This window comes from Phascolarctos cinereus, unplaced genomic scaffold (genome assembly GCF_003287225.1).
Source record: "Phascolarctos cinereus isolate Bilbo 61053 unplaced genomic scaffold, phaCin_HiC Scaffold_726;HRSCAF=1367, whole genome shotgun sequence".
Taxonomy (NCBI): Eukaryota; Metazoa; Chordata; class Mammalia; order Diprotodontia; family Phascolarctidae; genus Phascolarctos; species Phascolarctos cinereus.
Genome location: NW_027556098.1, coordinates 156,227,513 through 156,240,819, shown reverse-complemented (window position 1 = coordinate 156,240,819; position 13,307 = coordinate 156,227,513). Strand labels below are relative to the sequence as shown.

The 13,307-nt window shown below is 41.8% G+C and overlaps 1 protein-coding gene across 1 annotated transcript in view; it reads left to right on the top strand.

Annotated features, from left to right (window-relative positions):
• The first annotated feature begins 756 nt into the window (after nt 1-756).
• The window catches only part of LCT (lactase), a 38,365-nt gene continuing 25,814 nt past the window's right edge, over nt 757-13,307 (top strand). Inside the window, exons 1-4 of the mRNA XM_021009489.2 lie at nt 757-918; nt 4,760-4,862; nt 6,672-6,750; nt 12,486-13,209. Of these exons, the coding sequence (XP_020865148.2) occupies nt 811-918; nt 4,760-4,862; nt 6,672-6,750; nt 12,486-13,209 (1,014 nt within the window). The 5' untranslated portion in view covers nt 757-810. The remainder of the gene's footprint in view (nt 919-4,759; nt 4,863-6,671; nt 6,751-12,485; nt 13,210-13,307) is intronic.

Sequence of the window (13,307 nt, the reverse complement as noted above, 5' to 3'; positions counted from 1 at the left end):
CAAATGGCAGATGTTCCATAAATATTGATGATAAAATTTAATTTAGAAAGTAATATGGAGTCAGTCAACATATTATTAGGGTTCATAGGACATGAACTTAATTGATACTTGGGGTATATAATGAAGGTTACTCATTAGTTAAGCAAAGTTAGTCTTTGTCCTCAAGGACTAGATAAATCTAATAATGAAAGCAATCCAGAAAAGTATCTGATCAAAATAAATCTATAAAGATAGTATTTGATAAGTTCATGGAAAGGCAAGAGACCAAGTGCTGTACTCATGGACTGTAGGGGAGGTGGAGTAGAGGGGGGTGGGATTAATTAGGAAAGGCTTCCTAAAGGATGTGGTCTTAATTTATATTCTAAAATGTTAATGGGACACTTTAAAAAAGATGACCACTGGAAGGGGCGAGTATCACCAGCGCTGGCTCCTGAAACCATTGGCCCTAGAACTCATGACTCTTTGAGGTCTGGGATACAGCTAGCTAATTTTTTTTTATGAAAAGGTTTTTTTTAATTAAATTTTAAAGGGTAACTGTGCCTTTCATCATTTCTTATGACACAATAATATCCTATTATGTTTCTATATTGTTTGGCCATTCCCTAGCTGATGAAGCCTAGATCAATGGTCTGGGATCCATTATTGTCCATTGGAAGTGGTCAAAATCCTCCCGCCTCTCATTTGTGCCTCCTGCCCCCGCTTTCCTCCCTTTTCCCCTTCCCCTCTGCCAGCATTTAGGGCTCTACACAGAAGCCAGAAAAGCAGAACAATTCCAAGCAAACTTTTGTCTTTCAAGTGCTTGCATCGTTAATGTTTCTATTTGTTTGTTTCAAGGACTCCATTGATTTCCTCTCTCTTGATCTGCTATGTGATTGCCAAAGCGAGGCGAGTCCACCACAAGAGCTGAGTAAACTGCAGGTAATTTGAGTCCTTTCCCATACTGATGGTGAATGGAGTGGGTTTCTGGGAGTATGTTAGATATTTAAGGTTCAAATTAATGTATAGTATTGATAGTAATAATAATAACTAGCATTTATATAGCAACTACTGTATACCAGACAGATGCTATTATTATCCTCATTTAACAGTTGAAGAAACTGAGGAAAAGAGAGATTAAGTGATTTGCCTAGGGTCACATAGCTAGTAAGTGTCTGAGGCTGAATTTGAACTCGGGTCTTCCTGAACCCAGGCTCAGGATTCTTTCCACTGTACCACTTAGCTGCATAGGCTGAATTTTCACTGACAAAGGTGGTTTCTCATTTCTAAATAAGAGATCTTCTTGAAGTGATAGTGACTGAATCATTAGTAATGCTCTCATTTAGGCAGTAGAGACATTAGAGTAACAATTATAATATTTATGTTTGGAGACGCTATGGCACTAGAGCAGCTAGGTGGTGCTGGGCCTGAAGTCACGAAGACTCAGCTTCCTGAGTTCAAATCCCTCCTCAGACACTTACTAATTGTGTGACCCTAGGCAAGTCACTTAACTCTCTTTGCCTCAGTTTCCTCATCTGTAAAATGATCTGGAGAAGGAAATGGTAGACCACTCTAGTATCTTTGCCAAGAAAACCTCAAATGGGATCACAAAGAGTCAGACATAACTGAAAATGAATGAACAACAAACAATAGCAATAGCATATATTGAATTTTGCTTGATTTAGAGTTGGAAATACCTGGGTTTGAATCCTGACTCAGGCATTTAATAGCTTATGTAACCTTGGGCATACCACTTAGCTCTCTGGGGCTCAGTTTCCCCATCTGTAAAAGGAGGAGAGTGGGCTCAATGTTTGTGTTAGTTCTCCCATTCTTTATTGACCCTACTCTAGCCCCATTCCCTTTCATGATAGTAAATATATTAAGAATATCCTATATTCTGAACTTTGGTGTTGTGACTAGCTTATTTGTCTTCCTAGATTCCTGGACCCTCGCCCATTCCTGTCCATGTATACTGTCTATACTTTGGACTTTCTCCTGACCTGCATCCCTGATTCTTTGACCTTTTGGGACCATAGATAGTAGCTGCCTGTTCCTGGGCCTTTTTCTTGCCTCTTGCCTGATCCTCATCTCCTGTACTCTCATCATCCTTAATCCTTAGCTTCTCCTTCTTGGTTTAAGCCCCACCCTTTCCCTTGTTGACTACCTGTGTCCCTGTGGGGCATTAGTCAAGCAATGGCAAGTACTTATGCCTTTTGTCCCATATTTCACCACCTCTAATCATCAAGGTGTTGTCTTGTCAAAAAAGTTATCAAATCAAAGTCCTGGTTTATCAGATGCCTCCTGACACACAAGGTCAGAGTCTCAGCCTACCTATAATAAATAATAAATAAATAAAAATAATAAACTGATAAATGACAAACCAGCCCTGGGTCACATGTATTTGTCCTTACCTCTCTATCATCAACAAGTGTCAGCATCACTGCAAGCACAGGCAGATAATGGATGTATCCGTGACATAAAACATCCTCTCCTTTGTATGACAAGATGATGCTTCTGACTCACCGTCAGTAGGAAGGCATACTTTGAGACATTATTCCAGTGGTGGGGGTGAGCTATAGTGAATCATTTTCACCCTCTCATCTTGTCTCCCTGTAATCAATAGACTTCATGTATGAGATATGACTGACCAGATCTGAGCCATAATGGACCAGCACTGGAATCTGTGAAAGTTTGTGTGCGAACTGAATTTGAAACTGGTTTGTGTGTGACCTACATCCACAAACTTGGTTTTACCCGTTCGATAGCCCAGCGGTTCCCAAAGTAAGGACCCCAAGGCAGTAAACGGCCAGAAGTTAGAAGGATGGGTTCCATCTCACCTTTCCCGTGACAGTCGATCAGACCACCACCCCACCCCCTTTAGTCACTCTTGCTGAAGAACCCTTCTTCCCCTCCCCTCTAAACATCTTCCCTTCTGCTCTTAGTAGAGGTCCCTAGGGCAGATAAAACCTAACCACAGCCCAGGCACCTGCGCCAGCAGCTGTTCCTCCCCACCCCCAATGTAGGCCCACCCTGCTGGTCCCCTTTTCCTCCTAAGCAGTGGCTGATATGACACTCTCTCCAATCTCCTTTTTGGTGGGACAGAGTGAGCTACTCAGGATAAGCGTGGATGGATAGGTCACAGTCTCCCTCAGAGGTCTTCTTACATTCTTTTCTCCAAAATCCATCTCCCCTTCTGAAGTTTTCTGTTTCTGCCACGTCTATTCTTTTAGTCACTCCAGATTAGCAAACCAGTTATTTTACTTTCCCTCTTCCCATGTATCTAATCATTTGCCAAATCCTGTCAATTTGACTTCCACAACATTTCTTTTGTCCCCTCTGTATTCACACAGCTGTTACCCTCTCTCAGGCCCTCATCACCTCGAACTTGTACTATATATAGTCTCCCAATTGCTATCCCTGCCTCAAGTCTCTTGCCTACTCCTTTCTATCTTCCGTACAGCTGACCTGGCCACTCCCCTATTCAGTTAACTCCCAAGATTCTCTATTGACTCTAAGATACAACATTATTTCATTTTTAACTTGTCCTTTTAAAATATCTATTTTTAAAAGTTTTATGGTGCTTAGAATTTGGTGTGGCAATAATGTACACCCCATATGTGGAGGGGGTGCTCAGTTTTTTATTGATGGAAGTGTGCAATAGAAAAGTTTGGAGACCACTGGGTTAGACTAGAGTGTGGTATTAAACTCCAATTCTTCTCCCATAAAGACCAGCATTAGTTCCACTTACTAACGAGAGGCATTTAATTCACTTTGACAACATGTTTTAAATGCCTGCCGTATGCGATGCACTGGGCTAGGGATGTTAAGTATTTGCCCAAGGAGCTTACAGTCCAAATGACATTGAGATGCCATTTCCAGACTCAGTCAAGTTGATTTTTTTAAAAAATGATTTATTAGAAATGCCATGTCAAATATCAGTCCAACTAGTTAAACTTGCTTTGCAACTATTTACATTGTAATTAATAATAGGTAATACTAATAATAGCTAGCATTTATGTAGCACTTTAAGGTATTGCAGAGCACTTAACAAATATTATGTCATTTTATTCTCGCAAACCCAGGAGGTAAATACTATTTTTGTCCATTTTATGGATGAAGAAACAGAGGCAAAGAAAGGTTAAGCAATTGGTTTGTCACACAATGTCTGAGTCAGGATTCAATGACATTCAACTCACAAAATGTCACAATTGTATACTTACTGCTTCTAAGTCTCCACTAGGATTCTTTTTCCATTCATTCCTATTCACTTTTCTTTTGATATGGCCCCCATTAGTGTGCACTCTGTTTGGCTTGGTTTTTTTTTTTTCACTTTGCATTATTATTTCAAGGCCTTTCCATATTATTTTCCATTTTTCATGCTTGTCAATGTTAGTGCATTATATTATTATTACATTAGATGAAGGTGTCACAACATTTCACTATTGTACATTTTAAATTCCTTCTGGTTTTTAAAATTACACATAATGCAATAGAAATCTTTGAACAGATAGCTCTTTTCTTTTTGTTTTTGAGAACATCCTTGCCAGTACATTCTTACCAGTGATGTAATTAGTGAGATAAGATATGATTATTTCTGAAACTTTTGCTGCACTTTGCCAGTTTACTTTCTCCTCTCACCCTTGCAAAGCTTTCAAGCTTTGAATGAGTCCACCAGCAATGAATGAGTATAAACCACACTTGTACACTCCCCAATATGCCTACTGCTTTTGGAAGCTTTAGACTGAGCAGCCTCAGTTTCTGACTGGTTTTTGTTTCTTTGCAGACCATCAATCCCAAAGTGAAAGTTTTCGTCTTTAGCCTAAAACTTCACAACTGTGTTCCCTTGAAGGAGAAATCAGCTCAACTCCTGTTTAACATGATCGAAGGTTGGTAGGAAATGCCCAGAGAGGCTGAAATTGGCTTTAGTGAGCAGACCGCTCATCGCTAAGCTCCTTTCCTGCTCTAAATCCTATGATCTGTGAAGGAGTGAGGTTCAAACATGGAAAGATGGTAAATAGGGTCGGACTTGAAAGAAAATGAGGATGGCAGCTCTGCTAGGAATTTGGTACCAGATTGTACTGCCTGCTCCTTTCTTCCTTACTCACTTGCCTCTGACCTCAGCTACCACATGTAGTTGGTGTTGGTGTGATGGAGATAATTCTCTGTGTGGCATCTGGAGTAGCACTTATTTAGAGAATCTATGTGGTCCAGAGAAAAGAGCACAGGCTGAGAATCAGGAGACCTAGGCTCCAGTTGTAGGGCATTGGGCAAGGTCACTGAACCTCAGTTTCCTCATTTGTCCAATCAGAATAACAACTACCCTGTCTTCTTTACAGAGTTGCTATGATGAAGATAGCTCACTTTTATATAGCACCTTAAGTTTTACAAAGTGGTAACCTCATACCATTCCTGGGGGATAGGCAGCAAGGTATCATTATCCAAATTACAAATGAAGAAACTGAGGCAGAGAGGGATTTAAGGGGCATACCAAGGTTCACAAGTATCAGAGTAAGTATCAGAACTAGGACTAGTACTTTGCCCACCCAACTCCAAGACCAGTCTTGTTTTGCCCTTCATTACCCTGACTCTTATTGGGATAATATGAATAAGGTCCATTCAGCAGCACTGGAGGAACTTTGAAAGGCATACATGTCCAAGGCAGATGCTCAGTTATTAAATGTGTGTACCAGGCATGTACCCAAAGGAAGAGTCAGATTGTTTAGATACGTATTCTAGTTCTTCCTGGCGATGATGTGGCCAAATGTCTCGCTGAAAAAAGGACTCCTGAGTAGGGGGATGGGGCAGCTGGGGGTGCGGTGGATAGAGTGCCAGACCTGGAGTCATGAAGACTCTTCCGGAATTCAAATCTGGCGTCAGATACTTAATAGCTGGGTGACCCTGGGCAAATCACTTAATTTTGTTTGCCTCAGTTTCCTCATCTGTAAAATGAGCTGGAGGAGAAAATGGCAAACCATTCCAGTGTCTTTGCCAAGAAAACCCCAGATGGAGTCACAAAGAGTGGGACACAACTGAAACAAATGAACAACAAAAAGTAGGGGTGTGCTGGACTTACACTGAGTCTCTGTGAGATTCGTTTTTTCCATCTGCAAAAGGGCTGATCCAATTTGCCACCTGTTTGCCCTTCCGGGCCAAATAGGTTACAAATGAGATGAGGTCCATGTCTGGATACTTACTCATTTGTCAGCACATTCTACTTAGAGCAGTTTTAATTGAGTAAATCATTCACACAAAGATCAGTTTTAATTGAATAAATCACCCTAGCAAAAATATATATTACAGTTTTTTTCCATCCTCATTAATTTCTCAGCCTATGAAGGAATGAGAGGCAGTGTGTTGCAGCGGAGTGAGAGCTGACCTTGGAACTAGGAAATCTGAGTTCATGTCCTGTCTTTACCACATTCTTAGTGTATGCCTCTAGAAAAGTCACTATTCCAGAGAAGGTGCCAACCTGCATGGGCAGAGGAAGTTTCCCCTTGTAGGAAGTCTCCATGCCAGTGAAATCACAGGTTCAGTCCCAATCCTTATGAGGAAAATGAAAATTTCCAGAGGTAGGTACTGAAAGGGCATTTAGTCTGTTGCTTAGAATTTTGATTTTATACAGCTCTTTTTAGGCACTAAGAAAATTCCTGATGGGCAGTCGGCATGTGTGATTGAACAAACTTCTTATCTTACAGCCATAAATAAAGACCAAGTACTGACCGTTGGGTTTGATGTCAATGAATTCCTACAGTGTTTTTCCAATGCCAAGAAAAGGTGAGACCAATTTTCTTCTGTTCAAGGCTAGATGATCTCAGTATGGGAGTGTATCTTCCACTAAATATCTGTGTGATCTTGGACAAGTAGTTTTATCTCTCTGATAAATGAGATAAAAATGAGATGAAATCTCATTTTAATCTCTCAGTTTTTTCCCCTCAATTGTAAAATAGGGGAAAGGCTGTTCAGAAAACAGTATGAAAGCATTTTCAATGGCCTATGAAATGTCACTTGGAGATGGGGATATTATTATAAGACTTTGCAAATGGCACCTCCTAGAGCAAGCTGGAAGACAGAGACTGGCTTCCCAGGCCTTCAAATATGCTCCTTTCACTCCCTTCCAGAATTTTTTTGTCTGCTTCAATAATCCTTTACATCTGAATAGAACTTTACAATTCTATTAAGGCAGCTAGGAGGTACAATGACTACAACACCAGACTTGGAGTTAGGAAGACCTGAGTTCAAATCCAGTCTCAGACACTAGCCATGTGACCCAGCAAATCACTTATCTTCTGTCTCTCTCAGTTTCCTTACCTGTAAAATGGAGATAATAATAGCACTATCTCCCAGGGTTACTGTGAGGATAAAATGAAATAATATTTGTAAAGTGCTTTGCAAACCTTAAAGAATCATATCAATGCTAGTTATTGTTATTAATTAGTCACAAAGCTACTTTCAGAAACATCATCTCATTCGATAGGTGCAACAACCTTCTGAGGTAGATAGGACCAAGCATTACCAATCTCATTTTTCAGATAAGGAAACTGAGACCAAGAAAAGTGAAATGACTTACCTAAGGCTTTACAGATAGTCAGTGGTATTAGGTTGGAACCCAGCTCGCCTCACCCCTAACCCAAGACTCTTTGCACAGTCCCACATGGGTTCTGTACCACAGGATCATGCTCTATTCATTTTTGGGGGGGGGGGAGGCAGTGGGGTTAAGTGACTTGCCCAGGGTCACACAGCTAGTAAGTGTTATGTATCTGAGGTCAGATTTGAGCTCAGGTCCTCCTGAATCCAAGGCTGTTGCTCTATCCATTGCACCACCTAGCTGCCCCTGTCGGTTCTATTCAAATCTCTCCTGCCACCTATGCCCACTCAAGACCATGCAGGGAAGGGTCCCTTTCTTCTCCTAAGCCAGATTAGCCTGAATGATGACCTTTTTTCCATGAGTTCCATTGTCCTTCCTTATAGGTTTTTTGGCAGGCTACCTGGTACCTGATGTATGAGACTAAATACTTATGGCTTCTGTCTTTCTCTCCCTGGCTTCGTCTCCTTTCTCTTCTAGAGAGCTAGGTATTGACTAGGTAGCTGGGACTTACAGCTAGGTGCAGACTCAGAAATACCTGAATTGAGACATTTACTAGCTGTGTGATCCTGGGCAAGTCACTTGACCTTTCTGTGCCTCTGTTTCCTCATCTGTAAAATTCGGAAGTTGGATGCTCCGGTCTCTCCTATCTCTAAATCTGTGATCCTATGATTTCTGGCAGCCAGGTGGCCAAAAGGTGGCACAAACGGCTTACATTGATCATGTGCACTTCAGTCCTATGCCTTTTTTTTGTTTTGTTTTGTTTTTTAGGCAATTGGGGTTAAGTGACTTGCCCAGGGTCACACAGCTAGTAAGTGTCAAATGTGTGCTCCTGACTTCAGGGCCAGTGAATTTTTCTGTCTTTAAAGTAAAGACATTAGAGAAATAAGGACTAGACCAGGGATTTTGTTGGTGTAAGGCATCCTGGATAAGAACGCTCTCTCTGTCACATCACTTTCTTCACACCTGACAGTTGCATAAAGCAGTGGTGTCAGACCCAAAAAGGAATGGGGGCCACTAAATCCAGCTCCATATTAACATGGAAAATCACGTATCTATGTAATGTGTTCTAGTGTATTTTTATCTATTTTATTACCTATTTTCCAACTGCATTTTAATCTGGTTCTGGAGCCCTCAGGAGTGTTGTAGGCTGCATCAGTAACTTCTGAAATACCTTGAGCTTTGACTTTTAGAGAAAAGAAAGGCTCAATGCCACGTGATCCAAAGGAGAGAGGCAATTCACAATTCACAATAGAGGGATTTATCTGCTGGACAGATGATCTCTGATCTCTGCCTGCACACCAGGGAGGTTCAATGAGAAGTGTTCACAGCTTTCCCAAACTGCTGATACTTTCATCACAATCCCAGGAGGAGATCATGGCAATATGATTGCCACCATCCTACAGACAGGTAAACTGAGTTTCTGAGAAATGACTTGACTCCAAATCATCCCAGTAACTAATGGCAGAGCTGAGACTCTAGTCTTCTGACTCCTTGGAGCATGGCTCACTAGACTTGGAGTCTGGAGGATGTGGGTACCCATCCTACTTCAGCAATGTCATCGTGGGCAGGTCCCTTCGACTCTCCATGCTCTGTAAAATGAGGGGGTTGGAATCTTGTTGTCTCTGAAGGGCCCTTCCAGCAATAGATCTGTGACCCCAAGACTCCAAGTCTAGTGTCCTACTACACCATGCTGCAAAAGGCCAGGAATGGGGACAGAAAGAAGGGCTTCAGTGAGTGAAAACCTGTTGCTGAATGAGTATTTCTCTGATTACCCTCCAGAACCAAATGCAGGTGATCTTTGGCTTAGAAGGTATTTCCAGAACATCCTTTCCTCTGTTCTCCTCCATTCAAATGGATAATTGAGAATTGACTCTAATTATAGAATCATAAGGTTTTAGAAAGGCTTTTCTAAATCATAAGATTTATAGGGGCAGCTAGGTGGCACAGTGGGTAGAGCACCGGCCCTAAAGTCAGGAGGACCTGCGTTCAAATCCGGCCTTGGACCAAACGCTTGACAATTACTAGCTGTGTGACCCTGGGCAAGTCACTTAACCCCAATTGCCAAAAAAAAAAATCAAAAGATTTAGAAAAGGCCTCAAACCCCATCTAGTCAGCCTGCCACTGAATGCAGGAATCCTTTGTCGTTCTTGCCTCATCCAGCCTCCTCTGGAAGACCAGCTGGTGCCTCCTGAGGTAGCCCCTTCTACTTTTAGACCACCTTCACTATTACGAAGGTCTTCCTTAGACTGAGCTAAAGCTTGACTTTTTGTGACATCTACTCATTGATCCTCAGGCTGTTTTTGGAAGCTACACAAAATAAATCTAACCTTCCTTCTAGGAGATAATCCTTGAGGAAGCTGGGGGTACGGTGAATAGAGCTGGGCCAGGAGTTAAGAAGACTCGAGTTCAAATCCAGCCTCAGACACTTACTAACTGTATTAACCTGTCAAGTTGCTTAACCTCCGTTTGCCAAAGTTTACACAATAGTAGAATGGGGATAATAACAACACCTGCCTTGTAGTGAGGATCAAATGAGATAATATTTGTAAAAAGTACTTAGCATAGTATGTGGCAAGTGGTAGGCACTATGTGAATACTTATACCTTTTCCCCCTTCTTCAGTTATTTATAGAATACAACCATGTCTCCTTCTCAGCCTCCAACCTCCAAATCTCCTCTTTAGGCTATACACCCCCAAGTTCGTGGAACATTTTCATCCTGAATCAAATAATTACAAAATTTTACAATCGAAGGGAAATTTTATCTTAGCCTGAGGTTTTTAACCTTGGAGTCCATGGACCCTGTACAGATATCAGGGTGTCTGTGAACTTGGATAGGATAAAAAAAAAAATCACATCTTTGTTTTTCACTAACCTCTGACCGAAATGCAGCATTTCCTTCCATTATGAATGTAGGTAGCAAAACATTTTGAAGAGGTGTCCATAGTTTTGCCGGACTGCCAAAGGGGTCTGTGAGCCTGGGTTAAGAACCCCTGGTTTAAATCAAAGGTAGTCAAGTGAACTGAAATTCTACTCTTTATATTAATTAACCAGAAACTGGCTTCTGGGGATGGGGAGTGGGGGTGTTTAAAATGTCTATATCTAAACATTTGATTGACAGCTTGGTGAGAGAGATCTGAATCAGGCATCAGGAGAACTGCACTTTCATCCTGGCCCAGTTACAAGCTTGTGGTATGACCACAGTGAATCACTTAATCTTTGTGTTTCAGTTTCTCTGGCTTTAAAATACAGTTAATATGTCCACCCAAAAAATATCTTGCATCGGGGCCCTGGAGTCAAGAGGACCTGAGTTCAAATCTGGCCTCAAACACTTACTAGCTGTATGACCCTGGGCAAGTCACTTAACTCTGCCTCAGTTCCCTTATCATAAAATAAGCTGGAGAAGGCAATGGCAAATCACTCTAGTATCTTTGACAAGAAAACCCCAAATGGGGTCATAAAGAGTAGGACACAACTGAAAGATGACTGAACAAAAAAAAAAAACAAAAACTTACAGCAAAGTTGTTAGGTTAATTGAAGAAATAGTCACCCTTTAGCTGGACAATGTCCCCCTTAAAATGTGGTGCCCAGAGCTAGGTGGCGCAGTGGATAGAGCACCGGCCCTGAAGTCAGGAGGACCTAAGTTCAAATCTGGCCTCAGACCAAATACTTGATACTGACTAGCTGTGTGACCCTGGGCAAGTCATTTAACCCCAGTTGCCTAAAAATTTAAAAAAAAATTTTTTTTTAATGTGGTGCCCAGAACACAGCACAGATAGGATCTGACTAGGACAGAATACCTGGGATAATCAGTTCCTTCCCTCATTCTGGATGCCGTGCTACCATCTGGGTGTTGGTGTTGTTTTCTTTTTGGCTAGAGTTGTAAGGGGCAGCTAGGTGGCAAAGTGGATAAAGCACCAGTCCTGGAGTCAGGAGGACCTGAATTCAGATCTGGCCTCAGACACTTACTAGCTGTGTGACCCTGGGCAACCCAATTCTGAGAGAAAGAAAGACAGAAAGGAAGGAAGGAAGGATGGATGGATCTCTCCCAATGCTCATCAGTAACTGTCCTAAATATTAGAGTTTTAGATTGTTGCTTTGTACACTGGGAGGTTAAATTACATACAGCAAAGGAGAGGATTTGGTCCATTCTCCCAGGCTGCCTCTCTGTTATCATATCACGTTCTGAACAGCAATAAAAAAATAAAGTGAATGTTTTATGGTTCTGACAGCCAAATTTGGCCTTTTGAGGAACAGATCATGGACGTAGTAGATATGACTGACCTCCCCAACTAAAATCCTACCTCCTACAGGAAGTCTTCCTCAGCCCCTCCTAATTCCAGTGCCTTCCCTCTGTTAATTATTCTTATTCACCCTGTATATAGCTTGCATTACATATATATGTATATATGTATATATGTACATATGTATATATATATATATATATATATATATATCATATATATACACATATACATATATATGTATATATGTATATATGTACATATGTATATATATATATATATTTTATATATATATATATCATATATATATACACATACACACATATATACACACACATTTTTTTTAACATGTTGTTACCTGCCTTCCCTTCCCCTCCTTAGATTATAAGCTCCTTGAGGGCAGGACTGTCTTTTGCCTCTTTTTGTATCCCCAGTGCTTAATGTAGTGCCTGGCACATAGTAGGTGCTTAATAAATGTTTATTATATTGCATTGTATTGTATATGTGTTGATTGGTTTGCGCTTCTCCCCCCCCTTTTTTATTCTTTGTTACAGGGAATTGTTCAAGTAGTGGGAAGGGGGTGGTTAGGGATACATTTGAAAATGAAAGTGGTATAAAAAAAACCACACCAGTGCAAATTAAACAAAGCAAATGATCCCTTCCTTTTCTTATACTTTGGCAGGTATTGTTCCCTACCTGACAGTCTGGCTGGCCAAACTGAAGAGCAGGAAGGGAACCCAGCGGCCCCCGTCTCTGCGACACCTGCCTCAGCCTACTGGCGAGTTTGGCAGATGTTTGCTCACCAGTCTGTGGCAGAGAGAGACTTGTTCCTGAATGATGTCTTCCCTAGAGGTTTTCTCTGGGGTGCCGCCACAGGAGCCTTTAACGTGGAGGGAGCGTGGGCAGAAGGTGGAAGAGGAGAAAGCATCTGGGACAGGTTTGGACATCAGGGCCGTGCTGAGAATAAAGCAGTGCCTGATGTGGCCAGTGACAGTTACCACAAGGTCGGGTATGACGTTGCTCTCCTCCGTGGCCTCCAGGCTCAGGTCTACAAGTTTTCCATCTCGTGGTCTAGGATCTTCCCCACAGGCTACAAGAGCACCTTCAACCCACGGGGTATAGCCTACTATAACAAGTTGATTGACAGCTTGCTGGACTCCCACATTGAGCCAATGGTGACTTTGTTCCACTGGGACCTCCCGCAGGCCCTGCAGGATCATGGAGGCTGGCAGAATGAGAGTGTGGTCGATGCTTTTGTGGACTATGCCGCTTTTTGCTTTGCCACCTTTGGGGACCGGGTGAAGCTATGGGTGACCTTTCATGAACCTTGGGTGATAAGCTACGCAGGCTACGGCACCGGACAGCATGCCCCAGGCATCTCTGACCCAGGAGTAGCCTCGTTTAAGGTACTTCCTACCTCTGTGATTTATACTGTTCTGATCAGTCTGTCAATCAGCAGGATTTATTAAGGCTTTACTATATGCTAGATGCCATGCTAAGGGCT